At 43.1% G+C, this 21,484-nt stretch overlaps 1 protein-coding gene across 2 annotated transcripts in view; it reads right to left on the bottom strand.

The window, feature by feature from the left end:
• Positions 1–487: 487 nt before the first annotated feature.
• Positions 488–21,484, bottom strand: part of LOC146895485 (NXPE family member 3-like) — a 22,812-nt gene continuing 1,815 nt past the window's right edge. For both annotated transcript variants that reach the window (XM_087903398.1, XM_087903399.1), the window contains exons 2-7: positions 19,352–20,531; positions 18,893–19,223; positions 9,937–10,679; positions 8,960–9,042; positions 4,438–4,650; positions 488–2,344 (exon numbers count right to left, since the gene is read on the bottom strand). In XM_087903398.1, the coding sequence (XP_087759524.1) occupies positions 1,812–2,344; positions 4,438–4,650; positions 8,960–9,042; positions 9,937–10,679; positions 18,893–18,949 (1,629 nt within the window). In that variant the 5' untranslated portion in view covers positions 18,950–19,223; positions 19,352–20,531 and the 3' untranslated portion in view covers positions 488–1,811. The remainder of the gene's footprint in view (positions 2,345–4,437; positions 4,651–8,959; positions 9,043–9,936; positions 10,680–18,892; positions 19,224–19,351; positions 20,532–21,484) is intronic.

The raw sequence follows: 21,484 nt of genomic DNA, 5'->3' as shown, positions 1-21,484 counted from the left end.
TAAGCAGAAAAAGGAATCTGGGGTGTGGCTCAGTGATAGAATATCTGCCTAGAATCCCCCAATGAGGGACTGGGGTGTGGCTCAGTGGTAGAGCACCTGCCTAGAATCCCCAGTGAGGGGTTGGGATGTGACTCAGTGGTAGAGCTCCTGCCTAGAATTCCCCAGTTAGGGGCTGAAATGTGGCTCAGTGGTAGAGCACCTGCCTAGAATCCCCCAGTGAGGGCTGGAATGTGGCTCAGTGGTAGAGCCCCTGCCTAGAATCTCCAGTGAGGGCTGGGGTTTGGCTGAGTAGTAGAGCTCCTTCCTAGAATCCCCAGTGAGGGGCTAGGGTGTGGCTGAGTGGTAGAGCTCCTGCCTAGAATCCCCCAGTGAGGGGCTGGACTGTGGCTCAGTGGTAGAGCAGTGTCTAACATGCACAGACCCTGGGTTCCATGCCCAGATTCACAAAAATAAAACAAACAAACAAACAACAACAAAAGAACAAAAGTACATATAAAAGTTGTTGCATATATTTCGTCACGAATGTGTGGGTTCCTGCGGGTCTGTGAAATGAAGACTCAGAGACATTGGGAATGAACTTAGCCTCCGCGGCTTCAGGGGCTCAGTCTTCGTGAACTGTGGAGCCTTCCCTTCACTTCCCAGCATCTTTATTTTTCCTATATTTACATTTTAGCTAGTAAATTTCCATATCTCAAAACAAACTGGTAGGAACTTCTGACAATACAGTGCCATGTGCACATACCTGATTCATGACGTACCAAGGTGCTTGGGTGTCCTCTAAAGCAAGTTTTTGCATAGGCCTTGTATCCATGGGAAACTCTCAGTCAAGAGTCACACAGGACAACAAAAGACATTTGTAACACTGTGTGAAAACTCCAGAGCCAGACCAGGTATAAGCCAGTGGGGTTTCATAGCTAGTGGAGGTTACTTGCTACCCCTCTGGTGCTAGGTCAGCGAGACATTATACCATGAAAAGTAGCAACATCAATTGGGCAGTGGTGGCTCATGCCTTCAATCCTTGCACTTGGGAGGCAGAGGCAAGTGGATCTCAGTGAGTCCAAAGCCAGATTGGTCTACACAGAGAGTTCCAGAACAGGCTCCAAAACTACACAAACAAACCTTGCCTTGAAAAACAAAAACAAAAGTAGAAACATCTGTATAAGACTCTTAGTTTTTCCCCATATTCCCTTCCTGGTTGTGATAGCTCATTACACACAGGTCTGCAAACTGTTATCATTGGGAGAAGCTATTTGTACAAGGTGCAAGGGATCTGTATTCTTGCTCATGGACTGCAAAATCTGTAATTAACCAATTAATAAAAAAATAAAACATAAGCTGGCAGTAGACAGGTTGGTTGCATGGCTGTAATCACAGCACTCGGGAGACTGGAGCAAAGAAGCAAAGGAATGATTTAGAATAGTTCGGTGAATATGGGCACAAACATCAGGGTCTGAGTTTGAAGCCCCAACACCACATAAAAAAACTGATAAGAACTTGTGCTGTAAGCTCAGGGCTGTGGGTGTCAGAGACAAAAGAATTAGTGACCCTTCCTGGCTGCCAGCCTAGATCCAGGTTCACCATATACAACCACAAACGATCAAATAGAAGACACTATGTAAAATATCATCTCATTTATATACAATTAGACTTATCCGTGTGGTCCATAGAAAGATGTATAAAATATGGTGACCTGAGTGTTACAGGGGGTGAGCCAGGGATCACCATTCAGCTATCCATCATTTGCTGTCCATCATTTTGATGGCCCCCACTCAGGCTCTGCATCCATTCATTCTCTGGTCCCTCTGGAGCACTCAGGCGGGGCAGATGAAGGACAGGAATAGTTCCACTTCGTTGCGGACAATAAGCTTATCTGGGTGGATGTTGTCTGGTAGAGCCAAGCTGGAGGTCATTTCCCATGCATCCACAAAGGTCACTTGGAGACCATCAAAGGCAGCTCGGAGGAACCTGTTCACCTGGATTGTGAGCCAGTCACTGCCATACACGGATTTGTAGCCAGTATTGGCCAGTTTGATAACCACCAGAGTACTGGGTTCCCTGTCCAGCAGGGCTTTCACAGCTTCCCGAATCCCTGCCAGTCTTCGAGCAAAGATGGATGGAGGGAAGGTGGTGAAGTGGGCTCCCATACCGAGTACCACCACCGTGTAGGGACCCCCGGCCAGGCCATGCAGAACTCTGGTCACAGAGTGCAAAGATGCCACTGGAGTGCGATGAGAGCGCAGGGGCCAGCTGTGGGCCCTCCAGTGCAGCACTGTCCCCCGAATTGTGTCCACAGCCATCAGGGGACCTGCCTGATATTGGACATGTAGATCAACTGGCTTCAGAGCTTTTGGGAGGAGGAGAAAGAAAATAGTAGCAAATGATTGTTCATATAGACATCAAATAAATAAATGGTATGAAAATTTAATAGCAGAATTGTCAATTACCTTCTTGTACAAATATACATTCCTACTTTTGGGGGTGGGGAACAAGGTCTCACTGTGTAGCCCTGACTGGCCCAAAACTCTCTATGCAGTCCGGGTTGACCTTGAGGTCACAAGTCTGCTTGTATCTGTTTCCAGATTGGGAACATTAAAGGTGTGCAACACTACAGTGTGTGTGTGTGTGTGTGTGTGTGTGTGTGTGTGTGTGTATTATATATGTGTATAATATATAATATATTACATGTACATATGTCTCAAAAATTATGTTCAATATACATATTACACATATGTAGAAACACAAGTCCCCTGCAATATTCCATTCCTCATCCCTGAGCCATATTCCAGTCCTTAATTCTATAAAATGTTGGCTCTGTTACACACTTTTCTTTTTTCTTTATTCTTTTTTTCCTTGTTGTAGGACAGGGGCCTATCTCATAGTCCAGGTTGATTGAGGGTGACCTTGAACTCTTGACGGACCCGTCCCCACCTGCTGAGATTGCAGTCAGGCTCTACCGTGTCCCATGTTGCCACATGTTTTTCCACCTCTCCTTCCCTCCCATACTTTCCTTTCCCTGCCCTTTTCTCCCTCCTCTCTTCTCCCCCCTTAGTGTGCTGTTGTGTGAAGATATGTGTTTATGACATGTGTGTCAGTGTGCACAAGAGTGTACCATGAAGTGCAAATGGAGTCAACTTTTGAGAGTCAGTTCTCCTTGCACCATGAAGGTTCTCGGGTTTGAATTCAAATCACGAGGCTTGCATAGCAAATGCCTTAACCTGCTGAGATGTTTTACTGGCCTCCGCCCATTTTTCTTTACCATCTTTATCTGCAAGGAATTCAGACACTTCCTTCTCTTGGGTTTTTGTTGAAGAGTTACCAGACTCCTGCACCTCATTCCATACTTCAAGAGGAACATTATCTAATGTTTTTCTGTTGCCTTAAATGCAGTGTGGATAAAAGAAACCTACTGTCTCTACCCAAGTTGCTCTCGACTTCCTGAATTTCCCCTGCATCCCAGTCAACTAATATCTTGATAATGACCTCCAGATGTTTTTGTTCTCATTGCTTGTTTTTGTTTTGAGTCAAGGGCTCATGTAGCCCAGGCTAGCCTCAATCTCACTAGATAGCCAAGAAAGACCCTGAACTCCTTTTCCTTCTGCTTCTACTCGAGTGTACTACTAAACCCAGTTTTTTCTCTCTTCTTTTCTTTCTTTCTTTTTATTTTTTAGAAGGGTCTCATTGTATTTTTCTGTCCTGTCCCTTTAAGAGACAAGCCATGCCCATTCCCTCCCCTATCCACCATCCACTAAGGCAAGCTGATCTTCAGCTTCCAGCCTTAGTCCCTTCCTTTCTGTCTCTCTCTTGAAGAGGCAGCTTCTGTCTCTCCCTACTCTCCTTCCCCCTCTCTGTTTATCTCTCTCTCTTTGCCTCTCACTCTCTGCTCTTCCCCCTTCTCTTCTTCCCTTCCATAACCCACTAAATAAATATCCAACTTCACTCCGCATGGTGTGACTATGGCTCAGCCTCTCACCTGCATGTGGCTTTCTGACTGGGACCCGGCTACCTTCGTGACCTACCATGGTCTCATGTTCCACTGCCTACTTCCGCCACTTGGGAACCTGCAGCATTTTACTTAAACCATTATGTTCACTGTGTGTCCATGGCTGTACTGTAGCTCACAACAGTGGCTAATTCTAAGTTACTTAAGTTGTGGACACATTTGGTAATATACTTGCAGTGCAAACATGAGGACCTGAGTTGGAGCCCCCAGAGCCTATATTAAAAAGCTAGGTGTGGTCATGTATGCTTGAAATCCTAGTGCTGGACAGTGGGGATGGATTCTCAGGTGTCCTAATCTGCTTTTCGTCAACTCAGTACAACCTACAGTTATCTGGAAAGAGAATTTGTAATTGAGAAAATGCCTCCATTGAGGCATGGGAGTCTCCTTCAATGTAAGTGTTGCCTGACTTTTCCTCCTCTGCCCCCATGGTCACTCACAGGGCACTGTGTCTCGCAGATATTCCCACCACTGCCGAAGGGTGGAATCCCCCATCATGTAGACAATGCGGCTAGCCAGGCAGTTCAGGATGCTGTCCACAGTGGGGAAAGAGCAGCTAGAACAGAACGTTGAGTGCCATCTGTCTTGGTAGTAGAAGCCAGAGGGTTTTGGAGACAGGTGGCCAGAGCGGCATGGGGGCCGAGAGGGCAAGGCTATTGGAGAGAGAAAAACAGAGCAGAGTAAATTAGAAAAATATGGACATCTTATAAAATGTCAATATTCTTAATATTTTTTTGTAAATGAATCTTTATTTACAATTTTCTATTTGTGTGTGGATATGTGCATGCCAAATAACACATGTGGTACTTAAAGGGCAACATTTGGGAGTCAGTTATTTACCTTACCTGTATATCCCAAGGTTTGAACTCAGGTCATCAGCCTTGCCTACAAGCCCCTTTGCACAGTGAGCCATTTCTATGCTCCAGTCAGGCATTCTTCTATATACTATATATGTAGCATATCAATGCCTCTTACAGAACCTGTGAAGTGTGTGTGTGTGTGTGTGTGTGTGGTGTGTGCACGTGCACACACGAGTGTTTGAAACAATCTTCTGTAGCTCATGGTGGCCATAAACTTCCCATGAAGCTGAGAATGGTCTTGACTTCCTAATCCTCCTGCCTTCACCCCTACAGTGCTGGGACTACAGGTGTCCTCGTTCACAGTCGAGATGTAGCACTCTCTGTAGCATGTAGCAGGCTTTTTCTTTTGGCCATCAATCAACTCCCAAATCATGACACAGAAACTACCTATTAGTTAGGAATGCTAGGACTTACCTTATGCTTCTCCCATTAGCTCTTACAACTTAACTTGTTTCTCTTCATACGTTTTCACCTCAGGGCTTTTTAACCTTTATTTTTGCCTTTTCTTTCTGTTTTTTTTTCAAGTCAGTTTTTTTTTCTGTAGTTGTATTTTTATAATTTTATAACCTGTCCTAGAGCTTGCTCTGTAGACCAGGCTGGCATTGAATTCACAGAGATCTGCCTGCTTCTGCCTTCTGAGTGCACCCCTACATAGAGGTTTTTTTTTACCTCCCTCCCTCTCTCTCTCTCTCTCTCTCTCTCTCTCTCTCTCTTTTCTCTGTATATCTTACTTACCTGTTATCTCTATGACTGGCTGGTGGCTGCCTGACTTCTGGCTATGAGCATGTCCCTCTCTCCCCTGTTCATGTCTCTTTCCTTTCTTGTTCTCTGGAGCCTAGAGATTGCCTCTGACTTATTCTCTCTGCCGTCCATCTTTTCTCTGCCTAGGTATTGGCTGGTTAGCTTTTATTTATAGACCAATAAGGAACCTTAGGCAGGCAAGGTGGAACAGTCACACATCTTTTCTGTGGGGCACAGAAATTGGAGACTATTTCCAAAGGTTAGAGAGTTGGAACTTACCTCTAGGCCTTCAAGGTTATTGTGTTTCTACCTCAAAGGTTCTCTAGATTTAGAGCAGAGAGTTCTGCTTTTTCAAGGTTATTGTCAATAGGTGTAGCTAATAGTCAGATCTTGTATTTCAAGAATAGAGAAGTAAGTATCTTTCTACCTCAAACAAAAGTGTGTGGATCCAACTAAGTTCCAGTTTCCTTAAGGAGATAACTTTGGATTCCACCCAGGGAGTGGTTTGCCTACAGAATGTTTTGATCTAGGGTGTGAGGACGACTTGTTTTGTTCTAGCAACAAAATGTTTAACTATGGATGTAGCCTGCGACCTTCAACTGGTCTGTTCATTTCCTTGTATGATGTTAATGCAGTTTTTTTTCTTATTCCTATCTTTGGGGTCAGGGATATTTTAAGCCATTGGAAATTAAATGCGGGTGAATTCCAGTACTCACCGGAACTCCCTTCTGATATTATTCTATGTTTCTCTGTTTTATTTTTTTCATTGGCGTCTTCATATTCTTTACAATATTTTCTAAATCCCCACACCTCTACCCTGGCAAGAGGTATTTTTGTCGAGCCTGGTCTCCAACACTTTCATAATTAGACAAATACACCAAAAACAAATGTAACACATCTTTATATCATTAACAAAGGCAGCAGAAACAAATGTAACACACCTTTACACATTAAAGAATATTCCACAGCATAAGCATATGTAACGTGTCTTTACATAGTTAAATATTTTACAACTGTCTGTATCCATTTATAGATGGTGACACTGAGATCCTAGAATGTTAAGTAACTTATGGTGATCAAGAACAAGGATGATTGGCCAAAACAGTAGGGATGACATTCTGTGCCCTGTCCAAGCTAGGCAAATACTCTCCCATTAAGTTTATCTCCAGTCATCAAGATTTTTTTTTTTTAAAGTTCAGTGACAGACAGAGATAATATTTGAAGCCAGAAAGTATGCTGTTATATCCCTAGTACTGAACACTATACTACACTTCCCTTGCAGGAAAGAGGTTGAAGTCCTAATGTACCCATCTAAGGTGTAATGGTCTGTCCTGTGTCTTTAAGAGACAAGCCACGTCCCCCCTGCCTGTCTGTTGAGGCAGTCAGATCTTCCTTCCTGCTTGCAGGTTGAATTCCTTCCTTTTCATCTCCCTTTCGAAGAGGCAGTTTCTGTCCCACCCCCTGCTCTTCTCTCCTTCTCTCTTTCCCCTCCATAACCCACTAAATAAATATCCAGCCTCACTTTGCATGGTGTGCCTATCCAACTATCTCTCGCCTGCCATGTGGTTCCCTTCCCGGGACCAGATGCCTTCCAAGACCTGTGGCATGGTCTCATGGCATGCCCATCTGTCTGCCTGCACTTCAGAAACCAGTAACGTGGTCTCATGGCCTGCTACAGCCACTCCCCAGTGGCTGCACTCTGCAGAATTTTACTAATCCATTACATAAGGGCTGCGGAGCTGGCTCAGTGGGTGATATACAGGCATGTACAAGGGTGAAGGCCTAAGCTGGATTCCTAGAACACATGTAAACACTGGGTGTGGTGTGCCTGGAACTCAAGCACTTGGGGAGGTGGAGACAGCAGATCCTAGGGGCCTACTGACCAGTCAGTCTAGCTGAAACAGCAAACTCCAGGCTCTGTGAGAGACTTTGTTTGAAAAAAATAAAAAGAGCCCCTTTTTTTTAACTGTTCTAGAACATTGACCAGTTATCTGGGTCCTTCTACATACACCTGGAACCATTCCTCCAGCCTGGCGCTGATGGCTGACAACCAGTACCTTCCCTGGAACAAGTGGTTGCCCATGCTTGGGATCAACTCAAGTATCTCCCTCAGTGACCATCCATTTTGGGCTTAGAGGGGGCTGGGAGTGGGGTGGATCTCTGCCTCAGACACTTCAAGAGACTGGACACAGGCATCCCAAGGCTGCATGGCTGGCCACTGTGTCCTTGTGCCTGAGGCTCTAGACACACCCCTGCCTCCTCTAGGGACACTGTATCTGGTATACTCCAGCCAAGAGCATAAACAACTGATATGTTTCACCCTGTGACCAATGTTCTTTAGTGGTTGAGCAGAATTTTTACAGATTTCATTCTGATTTTATGTGTGTGTGTGTGTGTGTGTGTGTGTTCATGTGGATTTTTTTTTTGAGACAGGGTTTCTCAGTACCTAATAAGCCAGTACTGGAACTCACTCTGTAGATCAGGCTGGCCTCGAACTCACAGAGATCCCCCTGCCTCTGCCTCCAGAGTGGTGGGATTAAAGGTGTGCACCACCATCGCCGGTTTCACGTGGACTCTTAAGGACCATCCTGATTGGAGCTCTATGTGCTGTGTTGGGAGGAACCTACAACAAGGGAGATCTTCCTTGTTTCCCCTGCAGTTTCACCTTTGGCTTGGGCATATGATGGATCCAGGGGTTCCTTACTTCTTTGAGGGAGAAACTAATGCCTTCAGTCTTTTCCCATTATGAGGGAGTACCAAGAAAGAGACTGTGTCCCTCTGAATACCATGGGTGCCTGGTCAGTAAAGGCCTCTAGGTAGTCACTGTGCAAACATGGCATTTGGAACCTCTTTGAGCAATAATATGTGTACTTGGGTCCTGTCTGACTCCCTTGCTTTCTGGATGTGGCTTGAAAGAGCAGAATTAGCTCCTCCACCTACTTGAGTTCTGCATACCCATGGACTGGCAGAATGCCACATTTATGCTCTGATTACTACTGATTAACAAAATACTTAAAAACCCAGAAAAGAAAGGAAACAAAAACAACAACACAAACCTACAGTGAGATGGTTCAGCATGTAAAGGCACCTGCTTTCAGGCCTCATGACCTGAGTTCAAACCCTGGTACTACTGATTCACACAAGAGTACATAAAACAAAGAAATGAAACTCAGTACCACTTTAAGTCAAATAAAACAAAATAGAGAGCAGTTGGGGCAAACGGTCTGATGAAAGCCTGACCTCATACACTTCTGTACAGAAAGTGTGCGCACACATACACCCCAAATCAAAACAAAAGCCCACAATCCATCTCAGCTGATGACCATCCCCATCCCCACCCCCATATTCCAGACTTACTTACCCACATCACTCATGTTCCCAATGGCTGCTGGTGTCACCAGGATTGGAGATATGCCTGAAGGGAGTGGCTGGTCAGTCACACTCCTGAAGAAACAAGAGCATGAACTTTGACGGAGGTTGGCCAGGTGAAAATTTGATTTGCAAAGAACATACCATGAATGACTGATTATCTCTCCTCTGCCTAATGCCAGGGCACAACACTAAAGGGTGCACTGATGGGGCGAGTGTAATAGTTAGGAGGAACACACTTGCAAGAGAAAAACATCAGGTCACTACTAGTCAAGATAACAAAGGGGTTATGTAGTTCTCTTTTATAGTAAACGGATCACCACAGGAAATAAAACTACAATTTTCCAGGCTCTAGAGTCTAGAAAGAACAATAACTTGTTTGCTAATGTTACACAAATACTCAATTACCCAATTAATTTTAGTCCAGCCCCCTCCCTATCTCTTTTTTTTTTTTTTCACAGAGGGTGTAATGCCCATGCGTTCCAGGCTGGACTTGTATTCACTATCCAGCCAAGGATGACCTTGAGCTCTTGAGTTTTCTGCCTTCCTTACAAGGTCATCCTCTATCAAACATAGGAATTTAAATTCAACCCGGGCTGCAGGAATCTCTAAAACACTGCTGCTGATGCCTCAGCAGGGAAAGGTTCTTGTTGTCAGGCACGATAACTGAGTTTGATAAATGGCCCCACATGGTGGAAGAACTGACTTCCTCAAGTTGCCTTCTGACTTCCACATGCACCCTATGGCATGAACTGCCCACTCATGTATGTACACTCACAAACACATAAATGTAAACAAAAGAAAAGAAGGAAGGGAAAAAATAGAAAGAAAGGAAGGAAGGAAGGGAGAAAGGAAGAAAGAAAGAAAGGAAAAAAGAAAGGAAGAAAGAAAGAAAGAGAAGACACAGAGGGAGAGAGGGAGAGGGAGAGAATGTAGGCCTGGGATACATTCAGTATCTAGATATCTTACCCAGCCATCACTTCCTCATCATGCCGTGTGGTCACCTTCAGGTAACTTCCACTGGAGTGACCGACTAAAGCATCGCAGGGCAGAGTAGAGGGTTGAGCACAGAACCAGAGCTCCCCAGAGACCACATCCCTGTACTGACAGGTGGGCCCTTTGGCTCCAGTCGACTGGGAGTCCACGTTGCAGATCACAGTCTCTTGAGTGCCGTTTCTGCCTCGAAAATATCCCCTAAAGTCAACGGTGGCCCGTTTTCCTTTCCAGACCCTCTGTAGGACCCCGACTGCCTCACTGGAGTGGATCAGCCTCACTTGCACCTGGGCCGGTCCAGCCCAGAGCAGGGGGAAGGACAAGAGGTACGTGCCATTCTCCAGATCCTTCACCTCCCCTGGGACTCCTGCTTTCAATTCCTGCCCCAACAGCTGTGCCCGAAACAAATCTCCACCATGAGTCTTGGGCCTACCCTGGTGGTCCCTAGCCACAAGAATGGCCTCTAGATTACTTCCCAGAGTATAGTTGGTCTGGGCAGGATCCTTCAAGTGGTAAGTTGAGGTTCTGGGGCTGGTAGAAGCCAAAAAGTCATCCTTGTCACCACCAGTTGGAGGCCAGTACAGAAGGCTGGTCAGGTTGGTGAGTTCTTCAGGAAGAGAGTCCCAGTAGATGGGCTCAGAGGCATGCTTAGAGGCACGATAGGGTGGTGGGATCCAATGGTTCATGGGCTCAGGCCAAGACATCATGAGATAGAACACCTGTGGGAAAAGAAAGAGGACTATGGATCTGGAATCACCAGAGACTTGGCACAGACTGCCTCTGGAGAGGTAAGCATCTGGGTTCTCATTTGGAGGGCTCTGGTCTCTAGGTCCTTGCCCTGGGAGGAACATCCCATTACCCCACCCCCACCCACCAAGCCCCAGAGACCCTGAGCAACCTCCACAAACCCACCACCATCCTCCACCACATGTGGCCACTGGAGTCTTGACCCTGACTGTCCCTGGAGAGAAGCCCCAGAGCCTATCAGCATCCACTAGAGGCACGGACCCACCTGCAACTGGAGGAAGAGCAACCACCTAAGCCACAGGCCCTACCTTTACCAATTGCAGGAAGTAAGATCCCCTGAAGCATAGGCTTCACCTGCAACCTCTGGAGGAAATGATGGGCAAGAGGCTGTTTCAGAACACATCCAACAGTATAAAGACGAATATGGCACCACCAAATCCTAGTGGTCTTACAACAAGAAGACCTGAACACCATAACCCAGAAGAAACAGAAGAAAATGACCTTCCATATAATTTTATAAAGATGACAGAGATCCTTAAAGAGGAAATGAAAAATTCCCTTAAAGAAATGGATGAAGAGACAAACAAAAATTGGAAGAAATCACTAAATCTTTTAAAGAACCCAAGAAAGAACAATCAAAGAGGTGAGGTAAACATTTCAAACAGTTGAAGACTTGAAAACTGAAATAGAGGCAATAAAGAAAACACAAACAGAGGGATTTCTGGAAATGAAAAATCTGGGTAAGTGAATGGGGACTACAGATGCAACCAACAGAATACAAGAGATCAAGAGGTAGAAGAGAGAATCTCAGGTGTTGTAGATACTATAGAGGAAATAGATGTATCAGTCAAATAAAACATTAAATCCAACAAATCCTCAATCAAAACATCCAGGAAATCTGGGACACCATGAAAAGACCAAACCTAAGAATAATAGGGATAAAAGAAGGAGAACTCCAGCTCAAAGGCACAGAAAGTGTATTCAACAAAATCATAGAAGAAAACTTTCCCAATCTAAAGAAGGATATTCCTATGAAGGTACAAGAAGTTTACAGAACACCAAATAGACTGGACCAAGAAAGAAAGTCCCCTAGACATATAATAATAAAAAAACTAAACATACAGAATAAATAAAGAATATTAAGAGCTGCAAAGGAAAAAGGAGAAGTCACATGTAAAGGAAGATTCTTCAGAATTACACCTGACTACTCAATGGAAACTCTGAGAACTAGAAGGTCCTGGTCAAATATGCTGCAGAAACTAAGAGATCAGGAATGTAAGCACAGACTATTATATCCAGCAAAGCTTTCAACCACCATAGATGGAGAAAACAGGATATTCCATGACAAAACCAAATTTAATCGTTACCTATCTACAAATCCAGCATTACAGAAAGTATTAGAAGGAAAACTCCAACCCAATGAAGTTAGTTACACCCAAAAAAACACAGGCAACAAGTAACCTCACACCTCACACTAATAAACCTCAAAGAAGGGAAACACATGAACACTACCATCGAAAAATGAAAGGAATAAACAATCACTGGCCATTAACATCTCTTAATATCAATGGACTCAATCCACCTATAAAATAAACACAGGTGAACAGAATAGATACAAAAACAAGACCTATCCCTCTGTTGCATACAAGAAATGGACCCCAAACTCAAAGACAAATGGTATCTCAGAGTAAAGAGTTGGGAAAAGATTTTCCAGTCAAATGAATCTAAGAAACAAGAGGATGTAGCTATCCTAATATCTAACAAAATAGACTTTAAACTAAAGTCAATGAAAAGAAATGCAGGAAGACACTTCAAACTCATCACAGGAAAAATGCATCAAGACAAAGTCTCAATTTTGAACATCTATGCCCCAAATACAAGAGCATCTACATATGTAAAAGAAACATTACTAAAGCTTAAATTGCACATCAAACCCCACACATTAATAGTAGGAGACTTCAACACCTCACTCTCCCAAATGGACAGATCTTCCAAACAGAAACTTAACAGAAAAAATAAGAGAACTAAACGATGTCCTGATTCAAATGGACTTAACAGACATCTACAGAACATTTCATCCAAACACAAAATAATATATCTTCTCTGCTCCTCATGGAACCTTCTCTAAAAAAAACTGACCACATACTTGGTCACAAAGCAAACCTCAACAGATAAGAAAAAAAATGGCATAAGCCCCTGTATCTTATCTGATCACTGTGGCTAAAACATAGAATTCAACCACAGTAATTGCAGAAAGCCTACAAACTCAAGGAAACTGAACAGTGCTCAACTGAATCACCCCTGGGCCAAGGGAGAAATAAAAAAGAAATTAAAGACTTCCTAGAATTCAATGAAAATGAATATACTCCAACTTATGGGACACGTTGAAAGCAGTGTTGAGGAGAGTTCATAGCACTAAATGCCTACATAAAGAACATGGAGAAATCTCACACAAGCAACATAACAACACATCTGAGAACTCTAGAACAAAAAGAAGCAAACTCACCCAGGAGGAGTAGATACCAGGAAATAATCAAATTGAGGGCTGAAATCAATAAAATAGAAACAAAGAAAACAATACAAAGAAACAATGAGACAAAGAGTTGGTTCCTTGAGAAAATAAACAAGATAGGCAATCCCTTATCCTAACTAACCAAAAGCAGTGAGGGAATATGCAAATTAATAAAATCAGAAATGAAGAAGGGACATAACAACACTGAGGAAATACAGACAATCAAAAAGCTTGTACCCCACAATATTGGAAAGTTTAAAGAAAACAGACTATTTTCTGGAATACATTAAGAACAGATACACAATTTAAATAGACCCATAACCCCTAAGTGCACATGCACACACACACACCAAAGAAAGTCTTAAAAGATCTGAAGTCATTAAAGTTATGAGTTATTGGTGCAAGAATAAATAAATAGAACAGTATAACAGAGTGCCTAGAATAGACCCACACTCTATGATCATGTGATGGAAAAGCAATGCTTTCAAATAATCAGGAACAAGCAGGGTTATGTCCCAAATGCGTCGTGTAAGACAAGTATATAGTTAATAACAAGAAAACTTTGAGCCAGTGGTAGTACATGCATGTATGTAATCCTGGAGGAGGAGGCAAGGGGATCCTGAGTTCAAGGCCAGCTTGGGCTTCAGAAGAAGACCATTATATCTAAACAATAAATATGTAAACAATAAAAAAATCAAGGACTTGGAGCTATAGAGATGGATCAACAGTTAAGATCAGGTACTGAAGCACGATTAATAAAAACTCAGGGATAGAAATTGGGGTTTAACCTGAAGGTCAGAAAAGCAAAACAGCCAGCCACTGGCTCTTACCTTGACCTTAGTCTGAAACTAAAGGCATGCACCACTCGGTTTCTATGGTAAACTAGTGTGGCTACTGGATTAAAGGTGTGTGGTACCACTGCCTGGTCTGTAAGGCTGATCAGTGGGGCTGTTTTACTCTCCGATCTTCAGGCAAGCTTTATTTATTAAAATACAAATGAAATGCCACTGCAAGGTAGTGTTTTGCATAGGATCCAAGATCACCGATGGACGGTGGTGGTGCATGCCTTTAATCCCAGCACTCGGAAGGCAGAGGAAGGAGGATCTTTGTGAGTTTGAGGCTAGCCTGGACTACAAGAGCTAGTTCCAGGACAGGTTCCAAAGCTACAGAGAAACCTTGTCTAAGGGAAAAAAAAAATCAGTTCCCAGCACCCTTGTCAGATGCCTCAGAACCTGCTGTAACTCTAGCCCCAGGATGTCTGACACCAGCTTCTGATTCTGTAGGCACCCAAACTTATGTGCATATAACACCCCACAGACAGACACGCATTTACAAATAATATTTATAAGTTGATAAGGAAAACGTAGGCAATTTAACTCAATCAAAAACGAGCAGAGGGGCTGGAGAGACAGCAAATGGTTAAGAGCAATGCCCTTGCAGAAGATCCATGTTCAGTACCCAACACCCACCTCAGGTGACTCAAGACTGCCTTTACCTCCAGTTCCAGAGGGAACTGATGCCCTCTTCTGGCCACCATTGGCACCTGCACTCATAGGGTACATTAAATTAATTAATTAATTAATGGATTGCACCAAAAGACCAGTTTTTCTATCTTTCTTTCTGGTTTTTGTTTGTTTGCTTGCTTTCTTGATTGTTTTCTGAGACAACCAGAGGGTGGAGCTAGCCACTAGCTGACCAAAATTAACCATAGAGGCTTTAGAGGACTGAGGACAGATAAGAGACAGGAAGTAGTAATGCAGGGCTGAGGGAGGATCTCAGCCCTTTTGGATGAAGGAACAGAAGAGACAGGAGGTCACTGGTGGCTTCTTCACGGCCTCTATGATCATTCCGGTTCTTACCCCAATATCTGACTCCTGATTTTTTTTTATTGATAAAGAATAATTAGATAAATACATCATCTGGCAACCCAACTCAAGGCATAAAGTCACAAGATAGCCGCTCACATCCCCCCACCCCTGGTTTTGCTGCCACCAGAGCCATATTCACTAGACTTGCCACATTGCAGCTAGCTTTTTCTTTCCTGCCCCAAGCCCTCTGAGTGAGTCTGAGATTTTCCTGTTGCAACCTCTCTATAACAGCCTCCAGATGCCTCCTGAATTCCACAGGCCCCAACCTCCAGAGATGCCTGGGCTCCAAACAGCAGCTCTTCAGGCAACTCTTGCCACATATGCTTCTGCTGTACATTCGCCTGTGTCTGATTTTCAGACGACTGCCTCCTTCTTCCCATGGATCCCACTCCTTTTTGCCATTACCTCACTAGGTCAGCCTCCTGACACTCACTGGAGCTTCTATCCTTGCTGTGATTGCCACATACTCTCAGCTCACATCTACACGCCATCAGCTGCAGCTGCCTTCAGCCAAGTGGTGAACCATGTGTTCTCTCTGCCCAGCCATGCTATGCAGCAACAGTCAGCTTCACACTTCACTTTCTAAAGATTGCATCTTATCAGTTAATTTTTTTTTGCATTTGGCATCAATATCCAGCAACATTTTTAGGGACAAAACATGAATTACCAAAGTGATGAAGTTATGTCAATCCTAGCTAAATTGATTTTCCCTTCATTTAACTGTTCCATTTTCAAAGCATCCGTTGTGGAACTATACAGAAACCTAACCGCCTGCATTGTAATATTTCCCACTTTTAATTGGGAAATTTTTTTTAAACTGATTCCCTCCTTAGAAATTCCCAGTTGTCTTCCCAGAATTTATTGGGATGAAAGGATAGAGAGGAAAATTAAAGTCATATATGGTTAACATAGCAATGAATTTATATGGATGTGATTTGTTACAGCAATGGAAAACCCAGATTAGCAGTCCTGCAACCTCAGAAACAAACCATAAACTAACATGTTTCTGAGAAAAATATTAAGTGGTATTATAATGAACAGTCACCAACCATTCAAAAACAGGGCACAACAGCTGCTGATCTTTTAAAGGTACCAACAGCTCTACCTTTAAAATGGTTAATTGACAAAACTGTCTCGGTGGATCAATGGCCTTTTACACCAAAAAAAAAAAAAAATTACAAGCCTTAGAACAGCTGGTACAGGAGCAGCTAAATGCTTAACACATAGAAGACTTGAGCAGTCCCTGGAATTCTCCTGTATTTGTCATTAAAAAGAAATCTGGAAATGAAGACTGGTAACAGGTCTAAGAGCTGTTAATAGCATGACTCAGCAAATGGGCTCTTTACAGTCTGGAATTCCCTTGCCTTCCCTGTTGTCTAAAGGATGGCCTATTATAGTGATTGACTTAAAAGACTGTGTTTTTACTATACCTTTACAGGAATAGGATAGAGGAAAATTTGCCTTCACAGTGCCTACTTATAAAAACGCCCAGCCTGTTAAAAGATATTATGGAAAATTCTTTCACAAGAAATGTTAAACAACCCTACCTTATGTCAATATTTTGTACAACAGTCATTGGAAATAATTCATAATCAATGTCCTCAATCTATAATTTACCATTATATGGATGATATCTTACTAAATGATTAAGATGCAGATACCTTAGAGAAAATGTTTGAAGAAGTAAAGAAAATTTCTTTGCCCCAGCATATGTCTCTGGCAAAATGAAATAGTTTTTACATATTACAACATAAAGGATATTACATGAATACCACACATTCCGACAGGGCAAGCAGTTATAGAAAGATCTAATCTCACTCCGAAAGAAATGTTTAACAAACAGAAACATGGTTAATAAACAGAAAAGGGCAATAAAGAGCCCCTTTTAAAGAACCCTTTCTACACAGTCCATAAGAGGCTGGACCTGCCTGCTGCTACACAGGCCTAAAAATTCATCTTGGAGTGCCCAACCTCTTTCTTCATCCTCCTCACACAGCACAGAACACCCAAGTTTGATTAAGGTGACTAACAAGTGCATAGACAACTTCCCAATGGCTCCACCACTGAAGGAAATCTCCTCCTCTCCCCGCAGAGTCCATTAAACAGCCTGTAGATCCAGGGAGAGGGAAGCCCTTCTGAACTGCCTGCACTACAGGGATTACTTTTACGTTTGTTCTCCCCTTTCTTTGGGCGTTTTTAAGACAGGTTTTAGGAACTGGCCTGGAGCTTGTTCCATAGGTCAGCCTCCAACTCATAATTCTCTTTCTCTGCCTCCCAAAGTCTGGGACTCCACATGGAAGGCTACCATCTCCGGCTTGCCTGGGTTATAGTCACGTAGACGTGTGTCTTTAACCTCTTTGGACATTGGATGTATGTTAATGTGTCTTTAACCTCTTTGGACATTGGATGTATGTACAAAGAGTATGTACAAAGGTGTGCAAAAGTTGAAGGGAGGGCACACAACATGAAATTGCTATGAAAATGAAATCAGAAATCAACATTGTTGGAAAGAAGGAATTCATTTTTTCTTAATCCTTTTCACTCTTTTATTTCTCTCAGAATCATGTCCAATTTGTCTTCTCATATTTCAAATTATACATTTTCTAGAAAAGATAAGAAACCTATACTTTCATACCAAAAAAAAACCAATAAAACCTTGCTGCTTAAATAATAACAACATCCTATGACCTAAAATTTCACTTTCGACAGACAGACAGGAAGAACTTCCTCCCAAACAGTCTAGACTTTTTTTGTACACAGCTTCAAAGAGGAAACACTGGGTCACATGCTTCTTGCTTTTGCTCCAGGAAGGGTTTAATTTCTTTCTTATTTACGGTGTCAGTTATACACATATGCAATGCATACGGACCATATTCACCCCACTACTGTCTACCATTCTCTCACTCTCACTGCCCCCTTTACCCACCCAGTCCTGTGTGTGTGTGTGTGTACAAGACCTTTTCTGTTCCCTGACTTTACTTCCCTTCAGGATAAAAGCAGAAGCAGACACCAAAAGACTTCGTTCTCTTGAACTGGGTCAGAGAGAACAACATCTTCTAAAGTCAAGAGAACTGAGATCTCAAATTGCTGATGTGGAACAGGGCCATAACCATCTCCATCAGAACCGCTGTGATGACAGGCAAGTCTGCCTCAACAAGGTCCAGGCAGTCTCTAGACTTTTGCCTGTGGAAGAACGGCTGGGGGAGGGTCGTTAGATCCTCCCCTGGAATTCAGCTGCCCCCACCCTGAACCTTTTCCAGTTCTCTGCAGGTCTGCTCCAGCTTCTCGCAGTGTCTGGAGGGGCTGGAACATGCAGAAGGTGGCAGCTGGAGCAGGGGGAACTCCATTTACGCAGCTATAGGGAAGTTGTTTGTGGAGCCCATTTGTTGATGTGTTTGTTTGGAGATTATATGTGCTCCTTAAGTAAGCCCAATAAACCCCCTTATTAAGCTATCTAGACTTAGGTAGAATTGCTCTTTTGTCTGTTGGCACTGCCCTACCTCGGAGAAGCGAATATCTGGTCATTTCATCCCAACCAAAGTCCATATACTCGCTCCTATTTTTTCTCCTTGGGGACTTCCTAAAAACTTCTGACTTTAGATTCCCTGATGACACCAACACACAGCTGCTCACACACTTCTTAGATGATGCTCTCCCCTGCAGCTGATGCTCCCAGATGTCTCTCAGGGGTGGGAGGAGGAAGAATGAATGCTTCCCTCAGTCCACTCTCTAATGTTAAAGCATTAACCAATCCAAACACAGAGAAGCAATTATGACGCCTTTAAGAGGCAAGGAAAGTACTTACCAAAATCAGAACGATTAACCCCACAGTCAGGGTCTTGTAGCTCTTGAATTCTCTCATGGAAAAGTCTGCACGGTGTAGACTCTTGTGGAACTGTCAGTAGGACTCCAGGTCTCTCGATAGCATCAGGAGTTTAAGAGGCCCTCCCAAGGTAAAGGAGCTTATTCACTGTGTTCAGTTCCAATTTCCATGAGCCCTTTCACCTTGTGTATATTATTACATGACAACAAATAGAGGGACACGGAAATAACCACTGCTCGCACTTTTCTGTGAAACCTCACTCTCCTGGCACAGGGCACGCCTCCTGTACCAGCCACAACTCTGGATCATTATCCTAGGAGTTGAACAGACACACACACACACAGAGATCGGATCATACACCCAAAGGGTATATGTCAATCTTTATTCAGCACACGTAGGCTTATATACTTGGAGGCAAGAAGATGAGAGCCCCCCTCTCACCTGGGAGTGAGATCATAATGTTGACCGCCTGGTGCCAGCAGCCTGAGCCTCCATGCAGGGGGTATCGAGCTGGGAACCCTGACAGACAGATGGAGGGAGATTTAGGGCACCTGTGAGGACCTTCTTAGCAGGTGAAATTATCATAGCAATGACAGAAACGAGGCTTTTAACTAATTCCCTCTGGCTGCCAGAATGAGCAGGGGAAGTTAAGCTGGTTAGCTTAAACAATTCTTGCATCCTGTGCTTTGGCCTCAAGGAACAGGGAAGACAGGGCCCTACATGTCCCCCTTTTATATAAAATATGATGATAGTAGGCTGTCTTAGGCATTGCTGGGAGCCAGGCTAATCCCTGACCCGTTACCAGGACGATGCCCAGGTCCAGACACACCCCATGTCTTAGGTTGGAATTGCCTGCCCATGGAAATTAAACCTGTCTTTGGCTAAATGTCATGCACCAGCTAGTTTAGCTGGTTTTAAGCTGAAAGATACTTTGAGGCGAATGCCACAAGGACTTTACCTGAGTAGTCCTGACTTTGACTTCATGGCTCATGAAGGTCACACTTCAGCATATATAAGCATTCCCAAAGGAAATTGTGCCCGCACAATTTCTGAAAAATCTGCTCAGAATAGAGCCCCTTGAGTAGGGCTACAGCACCAATGAATGGAGCCCCTGGAATAACTAGTCAGACTAAATGACAGCCAATTATTAAATTTTGTATTCCCGGATCCAAGAAAAAGCAGCAAAAATCTTTTCCTGTGACCAGCAGAGGTCAAAAATCCACACCCAGTTTGTGAAGATTAACTACAGTATCCAATTGTGAATTTGGCTTAAATTGAATGGCCATGGAATTTTAACCTGCGTTGAGAAGTTACTCATAGTGCCCAGAATCAGTAGACAGGATAAGAAAAACTGATAGCAAGCAATAACTGACAAATCAAGGGGAAATCCAGCAGTACAGCAATTGTACAGGAACAACAATACAGCAATGACTGATAGATGAAGGGTAGGGAGCTGGGGGAGGATGAATCCGGGTACTGGATAGCTTTTCAGGAAACTGCCAGCTCCGCAGCAATCAGGTTAGACAGCTCCACAGCAGAGGCTTTGTCCTCAGGCTTCTGGACAGATGTACAGCACAGCCATGTACAGCATGTAGCAGTACCCAGGTGGATGTCAGCATTCCTAGAAAAAACATAAACAAAACTCTTCTCCCAAATTAACACTTAAGAGTAAATAAAAACTCAGGTTAAAATTTAGTACAGCCAGAACTGGAAGGTTGGTCTTGAACTTACAGAGACCTATAGGTCTCTGTTCCAATGAGCAAATCCTATTGGCCTGCACCACTGCAGCAGGCCTTTGAATTGGCCTGAATAGCCAACCTCGAAACATGTCTTAGAATCAGCTCCGCCTGGAACTTTTCCAGGGGCAGAAAATAATTATCTGATCCAGTATGTGAGCATTCACACAACTGGATAGAATTATTTAAATTGTTATCTTTATGGGTGCACATAAGTCTCCCATCAACATTAGAGAAATAGTTAATAAGATCTGTAGAACTGAGAAGGTTCCGTATAGCACAGAACAGTCAACAAGACATATCTGGCTAAAGACTTGGAAAATCTTTATCAGTCATCAATCCATATAAAAAATATAAGGACTCCAGAAAATAGTCCTCCAGAGAATAATTAAATTAAAATATTTGCAATGAATCTAAACTGAAAACTCTCAATAGACAAACTTAAAAATGACTGAAAGACATTTAAAAAATCCTCAAATACGACATCTTTAACCCTAGGAGAAATGTAAATCAAAATAACTCTTGAGACTCCATCTTATTTCTACGACATGACCAAGATCAAATATTGCTCATAACTTATACTTAAGAGAAACTCCTCCACCATTGGTGGAAATGTAAATTGGCACAGTCTGCATTTCTAGAAAATTAGGCAACAAACCATCTCAAAATTTAGCTATCCCTCTTTTGGGCCTATATACAAAAGATGCTTAACCATGTCATAAGGACATGTGTTTAACCATGTTTATGGCAGAATTATTTTATCAATATAGAATCTGAAAACAACCCAAATGTATTTTTTTAACACGTCTGATAAATGAGATAGCCATAAATGTTATAA

This window comes from Myodes glareolus, chromosome 2 (genome assembly GCF_982192425.1).
Source record: "Myodes glareolus chromosome 2, mMyoGla1.1, whole genome shotgun sequence".
NCBI classification, from domain to species: domain Eukaryota; kingdom Metazoa; phylum Chordata; class Mammalia; order Rodentia; family Cricetidae; genus Myodes; species Myodes glareolus.
The sequence above is the reverse complement of the archived record's forward strand: the minus strand, read 5'-3'. Positions and strand labels throughout refer to the sequence as shown.